Source organism: Erpetoichthys calabaricus, chromosome 1, assembly GCF_900747795.2.
Source record: "Erpetoichthys calabaricus chromosome 1, fErpCal1.3, whole genome shotgun sequence".
NCBI classification, from domain to species: Eukaryota; Metazoa; Chordata; class Cladistia; order Polypteriformes; family Polypteridae; genus Erpetoichthys; species Erpetoichthys calabaricus.
Window position 1 is genome coordinate 174,744,884 of NC_041394.2, and position 18,890 is coordinate 174,763,773.

An 18,890-nucleotide genomic window follows, 5' to 3' on the forward strand; every position below is an offset into this window, starting at 1 on the left:
GTATCTTACATTTCTTTACTGATTTCTATCTTATTTCTTCCTGTTTTCAAACCATGAATACCTCAGAATTATCCAGTGAGAATTCAAACAGCAGGTTTTCTGTATGTAAAGCCCAACAGTGATTTTAGTTAAGGTTTCGATTCAATATTCAACTTTTTTACTCATTCTTCTCACTTGCTAGATTTAAATATTTTGCTTAATTACCACATAAAAATTGCCTGTAGCCCTAATACCATTAGATGTCTCTATATCAAATGAAGCCTGTGGTTATTTTAAAATTACAGAAGGATGATTTTAATGGTCCGAGTTAACATTCTGAGATCTGTTACCTTTATTGCTGCCACTAATTGACAATGAAAGAGCAGATCAGATCTCTGTGGAGTATTGCAATTATTCTTAAAATGCCCACAAGAGCCATGGATGAAACACACATTCTCATTTAATTGTTTTTGGTGCACTTCATTAAATACATGAGTTCTACTCAGCTGTATAGATTAATCAGAATTTACAGGCAACGACCTTTAAAAATTTTCATTTCATTACTGGGGCGGCATGGTGGAGCAGTGTGTAGCGCTGCTGCCTCGCAGTTGGGAGACCTGGGGACCTGGGTTCGCTTCCCGGGTCCTCCCTGCATGGAGTTTGCATGTTCTCCCCGTGTCTGTGTGGGTTTCCTCCGGGCACTCTGGTTTCCTCCCACAGTCCAAAGACATGCAGGTTAGGTGGATTGCCGATTCTAAATTGGCCGTAGTGTGTGCTTGGTGTGTGGGTGTGTTTGTGTGTGTCCTGCGGTGGGTTGGCACCCTGCCCGGGATTGGTTCCTGCCTTGTGCCCTGTGTTGGCTGGGATTGGCTCCAGCAGACCCCCGTGACACTGTGTTTGGATTCAGCGGGTTGGAAAATGGATGGATGGATGGATTTCATTACTGAAGGTCTTTTATATTAATGACTTCTTTGTAGAATCCAGTTTATTTTTTATTTAATTCAATTATTAGTTTTTTTTCAAATACTGAAATAAAGGCTAACAGGGACTATTTGCCGCTTTAAACAAATCAATTAAAATTCTGTGTAGATCTGTCAGAAACACATCTCAATTCAAATTCTGTGTAGGTCTGTCAGAAACACCATTAATTTTTGCATTTTTTTTGTTTTAATGTATTTTTATTTGTTTCTACTAGGGGGATTCACCCCCTGCTCGCTTCGCTCGCCAACCCCCGTGTTTGGTTTTCCGCATACACACTTTCAAGATTTTTTTTTTCTTTGAATTGTTGCTATTTCATTAGTTTCACTTTTATTTCAGAACTTCTGTAAAAACAATATTTGGAATCTTTGGAGTCCCAATATGCTGAATCTTTTAAATGAGGTCAGTGAGACATGTGTTTAATGATTTTGTACCATAATTCAGGATAGATTTCTCTGTTTGGAATTTTAGCACAGACAGAACGATGTACATCATCAGCAGTTAATAATTTTTTTTGCAAAGTAATCAATAAACGCATGTGAGGTAAACCCCGTGTTTGAAATTCTCTGACTTAAACTTCAAAGCCTTACAATATTTACATACTTCTGACATATCACCTATGTCCATATATTCAATCTCTATTCAGCTTTTCATTATTTCTCCGAGTAATAATTTCTCTTTTTTTGCGCTAATGCGATATTTACTGTCTTTGTTTTGACAGTCGTTTTTTTCTGCTTTCATATTCTGTATCTTGCTCAGCATGTGTATCACGCCTACGTTTTTTTTTTTGAGTCTTTTGAATTCCAGTTTTCATTATCTCTAACCTGTTCTGCATGTGTTTGGCCCCCTTGTTTTGTAACGTCTTTATGATGTTTTACTTTGTTTTCTACTTTTGTCTTTTATTTCTGACCTTGCTTTGTTCTGCTTTTTTTTCAATGACACCTGGTCCGTGGTGATTATTTTCTCTTTTTCGAGTAATAATTTCCATTTGTTTGCACTACTGCGATCTTTACTTTCTTTTTTTTATACTTTTTAATTTTCCTACTTTCATATTCTTCAACTTTCTCCACATGTGTATTGCGCCTTTTTTTTTTTTTTGTGAGCCTTTCGAATTCCACTGCTTTCATAATCTCTAACCTGCTCTGCATGTGTATAGCAGCAACGTTTGTGAATGTCTTTATGAAGTTCTACTTTGTCTTTTACTCTGTCTTTAAATTCTGAGCCCGATTTGACATGCTTTTTTTCAATTCCATTTGTTCCGGGCTGATAATTACTCCTTATTTTCTGAATTTGCACCTAGATTATTCTTTTTCTTTTTTGCTCTTTTTTCTCTCCAATGCTTTTGAGTCTCTTCTCCGCGCTGCTTTCTTCTTTGCTTAGTCATCGACGTTTCGTTTATAACGTATTGTCCTGACCCTGGATCTGTGTGTGCTCAAATCCTTTAGATGACGGAATGTTTTGCTGCCCGGTGTCTTATTTGATATTGGTTGTAAGTAGGGCGTGTCTTGCAAGAATCTTATGTTCTATGTCATTGCGAGATGGTCCTGGGTCAATCTCTTGGCACAATGTCTCATGTTTAAGATCCCCGCGAGATGCTCCGTGGCCATTCTCTTTCGTCTCGCGGGTCTTTGAGTGTCTTCCGTGATCTTAACGTGATGATCACGTCTCGTCTCCAGTCTTTCTCTCCCAGGATTTTTTTTTATAATAGATATATAAATAAAATAATTATTTTCATTTGTGTGCATTTTTAAACATTTCATTGTATTTCCATTGTTTGAGCACCACCATTTTAAAGCTTTTGGTTACTATGATGCTACAGGGTTGCTAGACATGTGATTTATGCGTTATGTGACCAGTGACATTATGATGGCCATACTATAAGCAATGATGATGCACATTTCATGGCATCCAAAATACTGTTTTTATTAAAGCAATGATACCTGGGAGTGACTACCACTCAAGCAAATAATTAGACTAATTAGAGAAAAATTCTGCATTTGAACCTTGTTTCAGTTTGATTTTAGTTTTCATTTTGTTTTATAATCCTTGCTAACTAAAGTGTCAATTCTGTTTTACCCACCAAGACAGGCCTTTTTTTAATTTCTTCTATTCAGAGATAAAATTTGTAAGATCAGACATTCTAGCCATCTTTTTGGCCATTGAAAGCTCATATTTTAAGTTTCATGTTTTTAATGCAATTGTCCTTTACAGTGCTTGGAAAATACCTTTAAATTCATTTTAAAATTATTTCAATTAATTCAACTAAGGCCATTCTAAAGTATGTTAAAAACTGTTCCTGCTATACCAGAAATAAGTGAACTTAAAATGAGTTTTAAGAACAATTTGTGCGGCAGATTGACTAAAGGACATAAGAATCCAACTGTCTTTGTTAAATTCTTACTCTGAGCAACACATTGTCTGACTTGATTATATGTCTGGCAAATGAGGAATAATCAATGAAATTATGCTTATTATAGTTTCCTGTATTTATCTCTCAAAAGCCCATTTTTGCCTTTATGGTCTTATATTGGTTCTATCTATCATCAATGTATGTCATTTTGGCTGATATCAGATTGGATCTTATTTTTCTAATTAGGCCGATATTGATTTAGAGTACAGTATTATCAATTTCTGAACAACTAGGTGTAGAACAGCGACTTTATAAATTAAGGGCAGTTCTATTAGTTTTCCTTGTTTGTGTAAAAAGAGCCCAGTACTTTAGGGAGAGGGAGGGAGGTTGGGAGCATGGGGTGATTTTTCAGCACGTTGCTGCACTTAGCACACGATGAACCACCTGGATTAGGGCTCGACTGCAGCTGTGCAATGGGTTACACCTCAGCTCCACACTGGAACAGTGAGATTTTTTACGATGGCTAGTGTGCCAACTCTGCCACCAACCCCCAAGTATTCCCTGCAAGTTGCAGGACTTGCTTGCAGGGCTGAATGAAGATTAACGTCATACCCAGGACGAAGCAATTGCAGGTTAAGGGCCTTGTTCAAGATACTTTAGTAGTTGTTTCATTTCTTCAGTCTTTGTTGAAAGATAGGCCATATCCCTTACTATTTCGATAGGCCAAATAGTCACTCTTGTACAGTAATTGATATTGTTACTGATCACACAGGCCTATCCAGGCTTGTAAAGCATGAATAGGGACAGCTGTTGACTCATCTTTGCTGATCATTGTGTTTGCTGAACAACACTGCAAATCCTTCACAGCTGTCTAGCAGCTAATGAGCTCAAGGGTTAAATAGAACATATGATTGTAAACAGGACCATACAGTACAAGAGTAGTCTGTAGTCTTCCCCACATAAGAGCAACTCTGAAAATAAGAAACAACTCAAGTGCAAAGATGTCTTTATTAATAACAATAACAGAGTTTGTGTCAGCCAGAGTGACTAACACTGAGAAAGCCGCATATCAATGATTGTCTCCCTCAACTTTGTGCCTGTGTCTGTAATTTCTGGCTCACCTCCATGTGCCACTTAGAAATATGTGTTGTGGCTTCAGTGCTGTGAATCCTTGTTCCTCTGATATTTTTAGCTTTGTACAGCCTGGCCCTTAATCACCAATTCACTACAATAATGCACAACCTTTCTACTTGGCTACTATCATCTGCATTTAGATGGTGGAGCTCCACTAGGAAAGACTAGACAGACTGCTTTTGAGGTGCAGGGCAGTGTCTTATGCTCACCACCATTCAACCCAGCAGCATATGTGGCTGTGGCAGGAAAATCACATGGGCCTAGGAAAAGCACATACGCTCCACAGAGTGGGTGCCAGATTCCTGGATGGAGCCTTTTGAGCAATGGTGCTGCCTCTGGATAAGCCTCTCTCAGCTACATCATTTTGTCACCTCTGCTTGTCTTTGTTAGTTGTATACCATGATTCATGCAGTTACCCAGTGCAATCCACTGTACACACTTGTGTCTTCATCTGCTATTCACTATGCCCCATGACACAGCTGATGCATTATATTGACCAACTTATTGGTCATCTGTTTTTGTTTGCACCTATGCTGCCCATCTTGCACATTTTTACTTTTCACAACTTACATGATTAACCTGCTTTGACAACTCCTAATGTCACTTTTTATCATTGTTCTTTTTGTTCTAATCACTAATACTTCATGATTCCCTTCTGTGACTCAACTTCTGCTGCTCAGTTGCTGTATATACTTGTCTACTTCAGTGACCTTCATAATGACTTACAATTGGGGCAGTATGCTTTGCACCACAAATGCACTGAAGAAAACCTTACTATATGGTGCCAGGCAACATGCTGGTCACTTTTCCTCCTGGCATTTTTTCTTCTGGTGGGCTGCCATGCCAGTTTTGGGTACGCGGACCTTCTTGGGGCCATGCATACCCAGAGATTTTTGCTTCATCAGCATCTGAAGCACAGAATTCAAAAGTGTATATGATAAAGAACAAAAAATAAGAATAAGGTGCCTCACTTTCACCCTATTGCTGCCTACCACTCTGAGGACAAGCTCCCGCAGTTCTTCCTGTGTCATTGGCCTTTCTTCCTCATCTGTGACTGTTGAGTCTTCTGTGTCACCATCCTCTCTGTGAGACAAACAGATCTGTTATATAAAGTTGTCTGCTGCCCATTCCCTCCAACCCTGATGACAGACACATACTCAATAGAGGGTGGCTGGATGAGCAGTCTTTCAATTAGGGGAACTGAACTCTTAGTGCGAACTATTTTAGGTGCTTCATCTGGCTCACACTGTGTTTCATCCTCCTGCTGGAAAATAAGTGACATAAAAGTAAACTTTTCCAAAGGATGAGAATGGAATCATGAGTCTAAATATTATTTTTTTAAAGTGGCCAGCAGGTACCAAAGACTGCAGGTATGCATGTATGGCAAGCAACTCATTAGCTCTCAGCTCCAGCAAGCCAAGGTAGGTCATCAAGTTATGGTTCTGGATTCCAGTGGTGTTCCCAAGTAGGTCCTGAACTGCAGAGTGATCACAACCTACCTTGTCAAACAGAGACTCAATTCCTGTAAGAGAGAAGATCTAGAATGAAGGGCCTTCCTTGGTCTATGTCTTTTAAAAATTTGTTTTTAAACACTGGTCTATACTTCTATCTTACTGTACCAGTCTATACCTCAGTTCAGTGTTTCTGGTTCATATATTTAGTCCACATCTAGCTTTTATTCAATTCTATAAACTACTCTTTTGGTGATGCTTATGTGTGTATATTCTTTTCTAATATTCTAGGAACAACCAGACGTTTATGTTTCTGGTGTACTGCTTACAGAACATCCTTTCAGACCTACTATACTTACCTTTTCTTTCTTCTATGACCTATGATTTAGCCTTTCACCACTCTTATGGACTAATTTTTCTATTACATTTTAGCAGCTATTATAGTCTTTAATTCTCATTTGCCAGATGTTCTGCTCCTGTAGTACTTGCTCACTCATTCATCTCATCCCACAGTTCTGTGGATCATGATTTTAGAAGTCATGTCTTTTGGTGCATACAGTACATGTTTTCTTTAGTTCATAACTCCAGTTACTCAACTATTGTGCACTCAGTAATTTCAGTGCACCCAATATGAAACTCTTCATGTACCATTTATTAAAGTGGGAATTTGTTTTACTTTTTTACTTTATACTTTTAGTGTGAAAGCACCATTTTAATATTGTCAAAAAAGTCATTTTGCAAATAAAAAAGCCAAGTAAATGTACTCAAGAAGCAGAATCAGTTAAATACAACCGGCTTTGGCTCAGTTACAGTAAGTAAACTGATTTGTCAAGGAATTTTGAGCTTTCATCTTCAAATTCATCTGAAAGTAAGTTGAAGGTTTTCATGGACCTATTTTGTAATTTATGTCTTGAGCCCTTTAGAAATGTCCTGTCTACTCCATGACGCTGAAAATGCAAAACATTCTGCCCTGTAACAACACTCCTCTAGATATCTATTTATAGACCCCTACCTTGATGAAGGTATAGATAATTGTTCCGTATACTCTGTAAATTAAGCTGTTTATGTGAGGGAAATAAATAAAAGCTATATGTTTTTCTGTTCTATAGCTGGGGAAATATTTCATCTTTATTTAATACTAGCTGTGTAAGCCCGTGCTGTAAAAAGCCTGGGGTCCTAGAAACTATTGAAGTCGTCAGAAAAAAAAATTGAATGTAGAGATGTCAGGTAATTGAAAGGAACTACTCTGGGCATCTCTCTCCTAGGAGAATTCATTTTGCTGACGTGCTCGCATCGCTTGTGTTATTAGCGGCTAAGCGAGTTTTTTGTTTCCTCGGAGACAGAGCCCTTACCCTGACTCCACGTCTCACTTCCAGGCCAGACAGACACACACACTTCCATGTATAGACGTTTATATATAAGATTGTCAAAACCAAAATTCCCTGCTGTAAGCAGTTTTCAAGATAGAACACTGATTATTTTTTCAACAGTCATTTGTTACTTCACTTTTTCTTCTGTGGAAATACATCACCATATCTGAAAAAATACATCTTTAAGTACAATATATTTATATGTATATTGTTAAATGAATATATAAACTTTAAAAATAAATCTGTGATGAATCAGGATTTTTTAATCTTGACCTTATTTTGATTACTTCAAATTTTGGGATTTTTGTAGCTTATTTCAGCTGCTTTATTAAATCTATCATTATTCTAGAAACTTCATTTTGCATTCTGTAGCTCAACAGCATTTTGCGACTATTAATGTGTTGCTATGGCTGTGTTGTTTTGCGGTTGCTGTGTCTGCTGCCGGTCGCATGATGTGGAGATTACGTGTCACATATGTCTTCATGCTCTGCCTATAAGATTGTGGTGTGCAAGTTTTGTTATTCAAAATTTTTTTTTTTTCACCAAAAACACTCTAAACTGAAATGCTAGTTAGAAGAGATATAACAAGTTAATATGAGGACCATTTTTCACCAAAAGTTTGATAAATTTCTTTCCTACACTGTAGTGGATGGAAAATTAAAGATAAACAAAGGTACAACTGGAATTGCAAAATGTAAAATAATTGAATGAATTACATAAATCTTAATCATATACATAGTCATAAATAGTCTATTTTTGTTTTTTAATTCACTAATGTATTCTACTCCCATACGTGAGTTTTAGATTAATTTAGTGACACTTTCACAATGCTTTCACTTATTTTTATGGACAAAACAGCCCTGCTGTAGTTAGTTTCATGTTACATTTTATTTTATATTGGGACTCCCTGTGTTATACATTTTTTTGAGGCAACCTGACGTGTCTACTTTCAGACCCCTTTGCTGCTTACTCATTTATGTGTACTGTAAATGAATAAATATATTACTCTATTATGGCCTTACTTAACACTCAGCTTCTCCAACTTACCACATTCAGCTTGCAGGTTTGGTCCTATAGACCAACACACTGGTCTAACTTATGTTAATTAATGTCTATAGCTACTTCTGAAACTCTTTCCACAGTCTATTAATAATTTTATTTTGCTAGATCAGTTTTGAGGACTAGGCGATTAAGCAGGTCAGTTCTTAAAGTAGATGAGTTGGAAGCAGAACAAATGGGCAGCTCTAAGGATCTGAGCATTTTTGGCAATGGCCAAATTGTGATGGCTAGATGAGTGGGTCAGAGCATCTCCAAAACATTAGGCTTTGTGCAATATGCAGCATTTAATGCCTACTAAAATTGATCCATGGAAGGACAACTATTGAACCAGCGACAGGGTGGGTAGCATGGGTAGCGAATTCTAGTCTATCTTGTCGATCCCACAGAAAAGCTACAGTAGCACAGATTGCTGAAAAACATAATGCTGGCCATGATAGAAAGGTATTAGAACACACAGTGCACCGGGGCTGTATAGCCACAGACCATTTGGAGTGCCCATGCGGACCCCTGTCCAGCATCAAAAGCGGTAACAATTGGCATGTGAGTGTCAGAAGTGGACAATAGAGCAATGAAAGAAGGTGGTCTGGTCTGATCAGTCATGGTTTATTTTAGATTATGTTGATGGCCGGAAGCATGCACGTCGTTTACCTGGAAAAAAGATGGCAGGAGAATGCACTATGGGAAGAAAACAAATCGATGGAGGCAGTGAGATGCTTGGTGCAATGTTCTGCTGGGAAACCTTGGAACATGGCATTCATTTAAACTAGAGTATGGAGAAGCAGGGAGTTTAGGATGGGCCAGGTTTAGAACTGTTCATGGAAGAACAAACAATAGTGTAAAAAAATGCATAGAAATATAAATTCTAACACAACATTTAAATATAAATGTATAATAAGTAGCACACTAAAAATAGGCGTCCTTAATGCTAGAACTATCAAAAATAAAACAAGTGAGTTGGGGTTGTATGTAAAGAAGGTGTGTTTGCTGTTTATGTCAAACAGTATTTAAACACAAGTCTTGTTCAGTTGGACTATGAGCCCCATCTTAGTAAGGACATCTGGCATCACCTGGAAAGCATTAGGGAAAGAGATCTTATTTTAGAAGTGTGTTGTAGACCGCCCAGTGCACATCTTTTAGCAATATTAAAAAGGCAATTTTACAAGGGGATATTATAGTCATGGAGGACTTTAACTACCCGAATATTAACTGGAATAACCTGGTCAATAGCGGACCACAAGAGCAGGAGTTTTTAGAAGTAATCAGTGACTGTTTTTTAAGACAGTATGTTAAAGCACTAATACTGGGTGTAGCCTGTCTAGATGTAGTATTTTGTAGTAATCAAGATAGAATTGAGGGTGTAGAGGTGATTGAACCACTAGGTTCAAGTGACCATAATATAATACATATAATTCTGTTTTTAGAAGATTGCAGATGCAAAGACTAAAAGTTTTATGTTTGTCTTGAGGCAAAGTCTAAGGAGGATAGACTGGGATAATCTTTTAAGTGTGGAGATAGTGGAGGAGCAGTGGGACAGGTTTTAAAAAAAGTTTGATATGTAATTAAGGACAGGTACATACCTAAATTTGAAACTAATAGGAAATTTTAAAAAACCTCAGAAGTGGGTTAATAAAGAGTTAAAAAAGAAGCTGCAAAGGAAAAAAACAGCTGTATTTGACTAACAAATCCAATGTGAATCGTAGGACTTATGAGAACATGAGGGCAACCATTAAGAAGGATATTAGGGAGGCTAAAAGACAGAGGGGAATATAGCATATAAGGCAAAAGAGGACCCAAAGAGATTCTTTCAGTATTTTAGTAGCAAAAGAACAGTCAAGGAGGAAGTGAAGTGCATCAGGAATAGTAAAGGGGAATTAAAAAATACAGACAGTAAAATAACAGATGCTCAAAACACATTTTACTGAGTTCTTCATTAGTGAGGAAGTAGATAATATCCCAGCAGTGTAAGGGACTACTAAGGAGAAACTGAGTGATTTAGAAATTGTAGAGGGAGAAGTGCAGCTTAGATTAAACAGACTGAAGTCAAGCAAATCACCAGGACCAGATTATATTTATCCTTGAGTTCTTAAGGAGGTTAGCAAGTACATATATAAACTCTTGATGCATAGTTATAGGAAGTCACTACACACTGGGGAAATTCCAAAGGACTGGAAAATGGCAAATGTTATCCCGTTATATAAAAAGGGTTTTGAGCAGATCCAAGCAGCTATAGGCCAGTAAGATTAACATGCATCTCAGGAAAATTAATGGAAGGAACTGAGCAACACATGGCAAGAACAGAAGTTTTACTGAACAGTCAGTATGGTTTCAGAAGGTGGAAGTCATGTTTTAATAACATCCTGGAATTCTACGAGGAAGCAACAAAAGAGTATAATCACTGTGGAGCATATGATATTATTTATCTGGACTTTCAGAAAGCATTTGATAAAGTGCCACATGACAGGTTGAGCATCAGAGTAAAAGAAGTGGGAATTCAGGGTGATGTTTGCAGATGGATGAAAAATTGGCTCAGACAAAGGAAGCAGAGGGTTATGGTGCAAGGAACCTTATCAGAATTGGCAGCTACTATTTTTAATATATATAAATTATTTGTATACAAATAGAAATAACAAGTTTGCAGATTATACCAACATAGGTATTTTGGCAGATAATCTGCAATCTGATAAATCAGTGCTTCCCAAACTCGGTCCTGGGGACCCACTGTGGCTACAGGTTTTTGTTCCAACCAGCTTCTGTTTTTAATTGGACTCCTAGGCTAATTAAGTGAACTGTTACTACCCAAGTTCTGTGTTTTGGGAATAATATAGAAATTAGAAAACTAAGCTTGGTATAAAATATATGCTCCTTATTAGCAATAAGATAAAAATGACAAAGGATTTAGCAGTTCTACATCTAACTTGTCTCCATTTACACCCGTGTGTATTCATCATTCACTATTTGGTTTAATTAAGTACTCAGAAGGAAACTGAAGAGAAAGTGAAGAACTGAAAATTACTCATCCGTTTTAGGCTTCAAATCACTTGGATGATACATGTATCTTTAGAAAAGGAAAAAATCTATGGTTTAAGAACAAGCTGACATGGTAGAGTTAAATAACTAACAAGAAATGAAAATAAATGCGACCTGTTATTGGTGAGGATTGGCTTCTAATTATGCATCTGGGTTGAAACCAAAATCTGCAGCCACTGTAGCTCTCCGGGATTGGACTTAGCCAACCCACTCTACACTATCAAGAAGGCTAACATAATTTTATGTTATATAGCACAATGTGTAGGACACAAGTCCAAGGAGGCTATGGTCAAGCTTTATAATACACTGGTGAGGCCTCATCTGGAATACCGTGTATAGTTTTGGTCTCCAGGCTATGAAAAGGACATAGCAGCACTAGAAAAAGTCCAGAGAAGAGTGACTAGGCTGATTACTGGGCATGGGGATGAATCATAAGGAAAGATTTAAAGAGCTGAGCCTTTTCGGTTTAAGCCAGGGGTAGGCAACGTCAGTCCTGGAGAGCCGCAGTGGTTGCAGGTTTTTGTTCCAACCCAGTTTCTTAATGAGCAATCAGTTATTGCTGATGAAACACTTATTGCTTAAGTGATAGTTTGATGCTTCATTTTAGTGGTCTCGCTTGTTAAGTCTCCCCGCCCTTAATTGCTTATTTCAATCTTAAACAGCTGCATTCAGTGTGTTAATGGCTCCTTATTTAGTAATAAGATGTAAAAGACAAAGCAGCCAGGAGTTCTCCAGCTAGCTGCTAGATGGAGAACTTCTCGCTGCTTTGTCTTTTACATCTTATTACTAAGTAAGGAGCCATTAACACACTGAATGCAGCTGTTTAAGATTGAAATAAGCAATTAAGGGCGGGGAGACTTAACAAGCGAGACCACTAAAATGAAGCATCAAACTATCACTTAAGCAATAAGTGTTTCATCAGCAATAATTGATTGCTCATTAAGAAACTGGGTTGGAACAAAAACCTGCAACCACTGCGGCTCTCCAGGACTGACGTTGCCTACCCCTGGTTTAAGCAAAAGATAATTAAGAGAAGACATGATTGAAGTTTTTAAAGTTATGAAGGTAATTAGTACAGTGAATCAAAACTGATATTTTAAAATGAGTTGATCAAGAACACAGGGACACAGCTGGAAACATGTTAAGGGTAAATTTCATAAAGACATTAGGAAGTTTTCTTTACACAGAGAACCAAGTAGTGTGGTAAACAGTAGGACTTTAGGGACTTTTAAAATTAGATTTGATGGGGTTTTTTTAGAAGAATTAAGTGGATAGGACTGGCGATCTTTGTTGGGCTGAATGGCCTGTACTCGTCTGGATTGTTTTAATATTCTAATGTTCATGTGGATACTACTTTGATACATACCACCTACCTAAAGATTGTTGCAGACCACGTACACCCATTAATGGCAACAGTACTCCCTGATGGCAGTGGCCTATCTACAGCACCATTTCAGCAGGATAATGTGCCATGCCATGCTACAAAAATTGTTCAGGAATGGAATATGATAAGGAGTTTAAAGTATTGATTTGGCCTCAAAATTCCAGCGATCTCAGCCCAATCAAGCAACTGTGGGAAGTGCTGGAAAAACAAGTCCAATCCATGGAAGCCCCACCTTGCAACTTGCAGGACTTAAAGAATCAGCTGCTATTGTCTTGGTGCCAGATACCACAGGACACCTTCAGAGATCTTGTGGAGTCCATGCCTTAACGGGTCAGAGCTGTTTTGCTGGCACAAAAGGAACCTACACAATATTATGCAGGTGATTTTAATGTAACTGATCAGTGTATACTGGCAATATTATGCTGCAGTAACCATATTTTTCAATATCAAGGAAAAAAATCATTCATTCTGTTGTGACCTTCTAGAATTGTTAAGGTTGGAGGAAGTGATTTTGATTCTGGGCACATTTGAGTGCCTTTATTGTTTTGGGCAGCATCTAGAGTAATCCTTAATATAAGGGTCATACAGTTTTGTTAATTTTTCATTTTATGACCCATGTCGACTTTCATACATTGGAAAGCATTTTTTATATTCTGGTTAATGTTACTTAACAATATTTCAAGCATTTCTTAGTATTTGTTTAATGGCAAATGATTATCATCAATTTAAACAGAAAAAAGTTCAGCACAGTGATTACTATGTTTTGCTCAAGTTCCAAAGGGTTAATTATAGATAAAGTATAAGCATTTAATCATCTTTCTGAAGCTGTTGACTGTTTGTATTTCATGACTTGCATTTTAAAATAGATTAAATGAATAATTTGCAAAGCAGCCTTAGCTCTCTCGCTCGTCTATATGTCTAACATCTAATCTGAACCATCTACATTATAGTTCACATATATAGTCCACACCTCCTCCTGTCCATGTCTAGCCAATTAATGCTACTGCTTCTAATCAATATTTCAGGTTAACCTGTTAAAGTATATTCCACTCAATCAGTATAACTGAAGTCTCTGTCTCTGCTAAACTCCTCCTCCATTTATTCCTGATAAACTACTGGTCCTGCACCTTTTTGTTTCACACCAGACTACTATCACTTGTGCACTCCTCTGTCCACTTTATGTGAGTCATTTCTCCAGTCTGTACCCTATTATTTATTCAGCACAAATGAGCTCCTCTCACCAATCTATGCCAATGCTACACTCCTCTAGATCATTTAACTGACTTAAGATTCAAGATTCTATCATAGCTCATTTCTGTAATTCATTAGTCCATCCTTGCAGCCCAAACCTATTTTCAGCTGATCCTGTATCTTTTCCATCTCTTGTGCCCACTGCCCATATCTCTCTGCTTGCTGAGTAGCCCGGGCCAGCTTCATCCTGATGTCTTTCACTGTAAGCTCGTAATCATCCTCATGATCAAGGCCCTGACTGCGGAAAAGTGCCATCTCCTTCTTGATCTGATCACAAAAGACATGGTCACTAAAAGCACACCAAATAATTTGGCCCAGCCAACAAATGTAACCTGGGGAAAGAAGGGTAGTATCACCTCCTCTGTTTGTTCCTGTAGCCTCTCAATTTCACTGTTTTGTTCATTCACGTAATTGAAGAGCGCAAAGTTCCTTTCTTCCACTAGAAGACAAGGAGGAAGAGTCAGGAGGATATAATGGGGAAGTATCACTTTGTACCATTGAAAAGCCAAGGCCTGCTTTACCTTCTCTCAATTTCCTGACCAGGTCTTCTGTGCGCCTCTCTCCAGTGACTGCCTGAATCTTCTGAAGAGCCTCCTCATATGTCTCCATAGTGTCCTCCCAAGATTCAGGCGTCTTCCCATCAGCCAAGTCAATGCCTACAGGGAACAAAGACATGGGCTGGTGAGTCTGGTGGTTGACTGTCTGAGAGATGGACTCTAAGCCATGATATGTCACTCACCTTCCCCACGCTGGTTATCTAACTTTACACGCATGAAGTCCTTCAGGCTACGGTCGTGCTTGATGGTGCGTTTCAAATTTTCAATGTCAGCACTGTGCTGGATTTGGTGTTTCATGTCCTTCTCTCTCAGAACCACCAAGCTATTTTGGGCTTTTGTCCTACCATGAAAAGTAAAGATGAGCTACTAACCTACTTGTCTGCTGTTCTTCTACCTTATGCAAGGATGTTTACCTTTCTACAAAAGCTGCAGCAGACATGTCAATCCCATGACTGATCTCCTTGCAAAAATCTTGCTGGTCCTGCAGAAGCAGACATCATGAAAGTGAGAAAGAGGAACTGAGATCATTCTCTGCTGCCCAAAGGAGACCCCTATATGTCACCTTCTCCATCTTCTTATAGAGCTGCTCAACATGACTACGCTCCTTGCGAAGGTAGTCTAGTTCCTTCCTCAGGTCGCTATTCTTGGTGAGCTGTAGATTTAACCTCACAAGTGCCTAACGTAGAAATGGAGAACATAGGCAGTTATTACAATTGTAGCAGACTAGCAGTTACACATACCTGCTGTTTTGTAATAGCCCTATACATTTTGGCAAACCTGCTTCCTTCTTGTATCCCACTGTTCATAAGAAGAAAATGTGCCGTTCAGTAATAATCATTCTTTTTGAATGAATTATTTCAGAGAATCAACTGTATTGATCAACTGCAGCTAAGCTAATTTTTATTTGATTCATTTCTTCACCTATTTTATCTAGAGGCTAAATTCATGTCCTTATTTGGATGCATTTCACAGATTAAAAGAAATTAAAGTGACAAATCAAATTAATCTCACAGAAGTCATCTTCATACCATTTTAAATCAATTGTTAAATAAATCATTTGTCAGAAAGATTATTATATGACACAATTAAATTGATCTCTTTCATAAATGAATCAAGAGCAATATGGTGAAAAGTGGTTAGCACTACTATGTTACAGCCCCGAGTCTTGGGTTTAAATCCTGGTAGGTCTAGTCATACTCATCTACAGTCTTCCTGATCGAAAAATGCCTTATCACCTTGTGTTTCTTCATATGATCAACAATGGCAGGAGGGAACATACATCATGGCAGTATTGAAAACTGATTTCATCAGCAATTTCTTGTAATCAAAGAATTTTGTTTTTCCAAGTCGAGGATTTTATGAGTATGTAATGGACAGTATGGAGGTGCAGTGTCTAATGCCGCTGTCTCAGAGTGGTAGGAGGCTCTGGTTTACTTATTGACCTGGGCATTCTCTGTGTGGATAGTTCATGTTATTCCCCCTCGTGTGAATTTTCTCCAGGTACTTAGATTTCATCTAAGAGGAGTGCAGGTTAGGTTTCTTGACAATTTTGTATTGATCAGCAGTGATATATTCTGATTGAGTAAATGCAGATGATATAGGCTCAGGCCCCTTGCAATACTGTATTGCAATGATTAGCTTTAACAGTCCCAATTGAATTAATGGAACTGTTTTTGAAGTATAACTCAAAAAAGCAGAGCACCATTCCCTTAAAGGAAAGCAAAGCATGACATCTGGTGCAAGAGATGATAATACAAGCGGTACTGTTCTAATTACCGGTAATTCTTTCACAAAGCAGAAGAGTACAATTATTAATGCAGTTTGATAGTGAGGGCACCTCATTACACTGGGACAACAGTTTGGCTTTTAGGTGAGGTTCCTTCTGAGCACAGACTGCATGTGTTCGCTGTGTTTTGTGTCAGACGGTCAGATAAATTGCAAATTCTAAATTTGAAGTGTATGACTGTGCTTGAGTGTGTCTTGCAACAAATAGCCTTTTCTGGATGCTTCATTCATGGATGGGTTTTGCCTCACTGCAAGTCTGACAAGGAAAAGACAGGTATAGTGTATAGTCATCTTTTGTATTCAGTGGAATGAAGAACATAAAACATCTTCAGTAATTCTTATATTGTTACCAGAGAAAATTCTTCATTCATACTGCAAATACATTAATTGGAACTGTAGCTGATTAATTCTATGACATGTACGTATTCTAGCATCTCATTGACAGTGATGAGTCAACCTCATTCTGTCATTATAATTTTCTGCTGACGTTTGCTTTACCTTATTTAGCCGATTTTCTAGAGTCCAGTTGCTCTTTTGTAATTGTTCATGTGCATAACTTGGCCCACGAGTACCACTTATTTCCTTCTTCTTTTCTGCCATTTTTCTTTCCCAGGTTTGGATCTGGCACAAATAAAAAGGTGGATTTCAGATACCCAAATAGTTATTCTGAACAACTTTCTTCCTTTTGACTTGAATGCCAGGGTATAATCCAAAGGCTGTTGTCTCTCTGTTGCTCATTTGTGTTGATGTACCTCCTTATCCAGCTCATTGGAGGCCATTTTCTCTTCCTCCAGTAGTCTATCAAGCTCATCCAGGTAGATCAATAGGCTGTGTAGCTTCTCTTTGTTGTCCTTTTCACGCTGGAGAACAATGCTGCTCACTGGATTCCGTAGTTCTTTCTCCAGCTCATCTTGTTCCTGTGAAAGTTTTTCAATCTCCAAACTAATATGGGATACACAAGCACGGTGATAGGCCAAAGAAGCTTCAGATGACAAGGTTGGCAATACAGTCTGGCCACTGACATGCACGCCAAAACTACACAAACATTTGGTAGTAAATCAGATCTCCCTTTATAATTCTTTGTTCTTACCTGATTCTATCACACAGACCATGCACAAGAAAGTCAGGCATTCAGTCAGTAAGAATTTAATTACATATTGATCCTATCTTAAATGCTTCCTCACATGTCATGTATACATGTACACCTATACATGAAAAACCATCACATACACAAACATTGCATGACCATGCACAAATGTCTGAAGGTTTTGCACACACAGGCAGGATCTGTGCCACTCACAGCTGCCTCTTGACAAGTTCCTGTGACACAATCCCAAATGCTTGTTGGTCACTCTCCATGAGTCGAAGCTGATGATGACATTTTGAGAGCTCGGCCTCTGTCAGAAAAACAAGAAATTAGTACAGTGGTCTATTCTGCAAATAAAATCAAATGGTGGTTTTACAAAAGTGCTGAGGAGAGTGTTGTACTGGGAAATGATACTGTTGTGTGGCTGGGCTGTTCATCTAATACAGGAGTGGGAAATGTCGGTCCTGGAGGGTCACAGTAGCTGCACGTTTTATTCCAACCCAACTGCTTAATTAGAAACCAATGATTGCCAGCCTCAAACTTTGTTTAATTTTATGGCTTATTAGTCTACAATGTTAGGTTCTTATATCATAGATTGTTTCCTTTCCAAGGATATCATCCAAATGATTTAAGCCTAAAAGAGATAATTTTCAGTCTGTCACATTTTTCTCTGAAGTGTTTTATTAAACCAAATAGTGCATGATGAATCCACATAGGTGTAAATGGAAACAAGTTTGATGGAGAACTGTTGGCTCTTTTGCCATTTGCATCTAATTGCTAATAAGGAGCCATTAAAACAGTGAATACAGTTGTTTAAGACTGAAATAAGCAATGAAGGGTGGAGAACCTTAACAAGCCAGACCACTAAAATGAAGCATCAAAATGTCACTTGAGCAATAAGTGCTTTGTCAGCAATAATTGGCTTCTCATTAAAAAACTGTGTTGGAACAAAAACCTGCAGCCACTGCGGACCTCCAGGATCGACATTGCCCACCCCGATCTAATACCTATTCCATGTGATTCCGTCACACTGCTTTCAGAGTGAAGGCTTGTCGCTGACCGTCTCTGAGGCATGATTGTGCTACTCTGAGGATGATAGTCAGAGTCTTTATTGGATTGCAAAATGGCTGGAGTATTGAAGACGTAGATTGCTCTACTTTGTAATGCTGCCTACTCTTCACCTATGATGTAACCTCCTCTAAAACAAAATATTCACTCCAGCTGCATCTGAACAGTCATGCCACTTAACTTTTAAAGCATTGGGTGCTACCAAGTCGAGATGCTGCAGGGGGAAAATGTGTACAGCATTCCAACCACAGTGTTTCAAAACATGACCATCTTCAGTGCCATATTGTCAACAATACCACACATGTACTTGATGCATGCCCATCCTGTCTCTCTTATTGCTGAATCAGCTTATTAGTCTGACTAGGTTCACAAGTACCAGCACCCCTCCCAGCTTCTAGGACTTTCTGGAA

At 38.3% G+C, this 18,890-nt stretch overlaps 1 protein-coding gene across 1 annotated transcript; it reads right to left on the minus strand.

Annotated features, from left to right (window-relative positions):
• Positions 1–5,241: 5,241 nt before the first annotated feature.
• Positions 5,242–18,486, minus strand: LOC127527633 (coiled-coil domain-containing protein 63-like). Its single transcript, XM_051926844.1, has 14 exons — positions 18,420–18,486; positions 17,626–17,722; positions 17,078–17,267; positions 16,824–16,946; positions 15,103–15,216; positions 14,954–15,021; positions 14,723–14,880; positions 14,505–14,639; positions 14,340–14,422; positions 14,082–14,250; positions 5,800–5,963; positions 5,599–5,705; positions 5,434–5,524; positions 5,242–5,349 (listed from the first exon to the last, which is right to left on the minus strand). Exons 1-14 carry the CDS (start codon positions 18,484–18,486, stop codon positions 5,242–5,244), a joined length of 1,674 nt encoding a protein of 557 aa, XP_051782804.1.
• Positions 18,487–18,890: the final 404 nt, after the last annotated feature.

Excerpts from the sequence above, each read along its gene's own strand:
- LOC127527633 (XM_051926844.1), bottom strand. The coding sequence starts at position 18,486 with ATGCCTCAGAGACGGTCAGCGACAAGCCTTCACTCTGAAAGCAGTGTG. Across the intron at positions 15,217-16,823 it reads TAGAAAATCGGCTAAATAAG|GCACTTGTGAGGTTAAATCT; the intron begins GTAAAGCAAACG and ends TTTCTACGTTAG. Across the intron at positions 15,022-15,102 it reads TCTATAAGAAGATGGAGAAG|GACCAGCAAGATTTTTGCAA; the intron begins GTGACATATAGG and ends CTGCTTCTGCAG.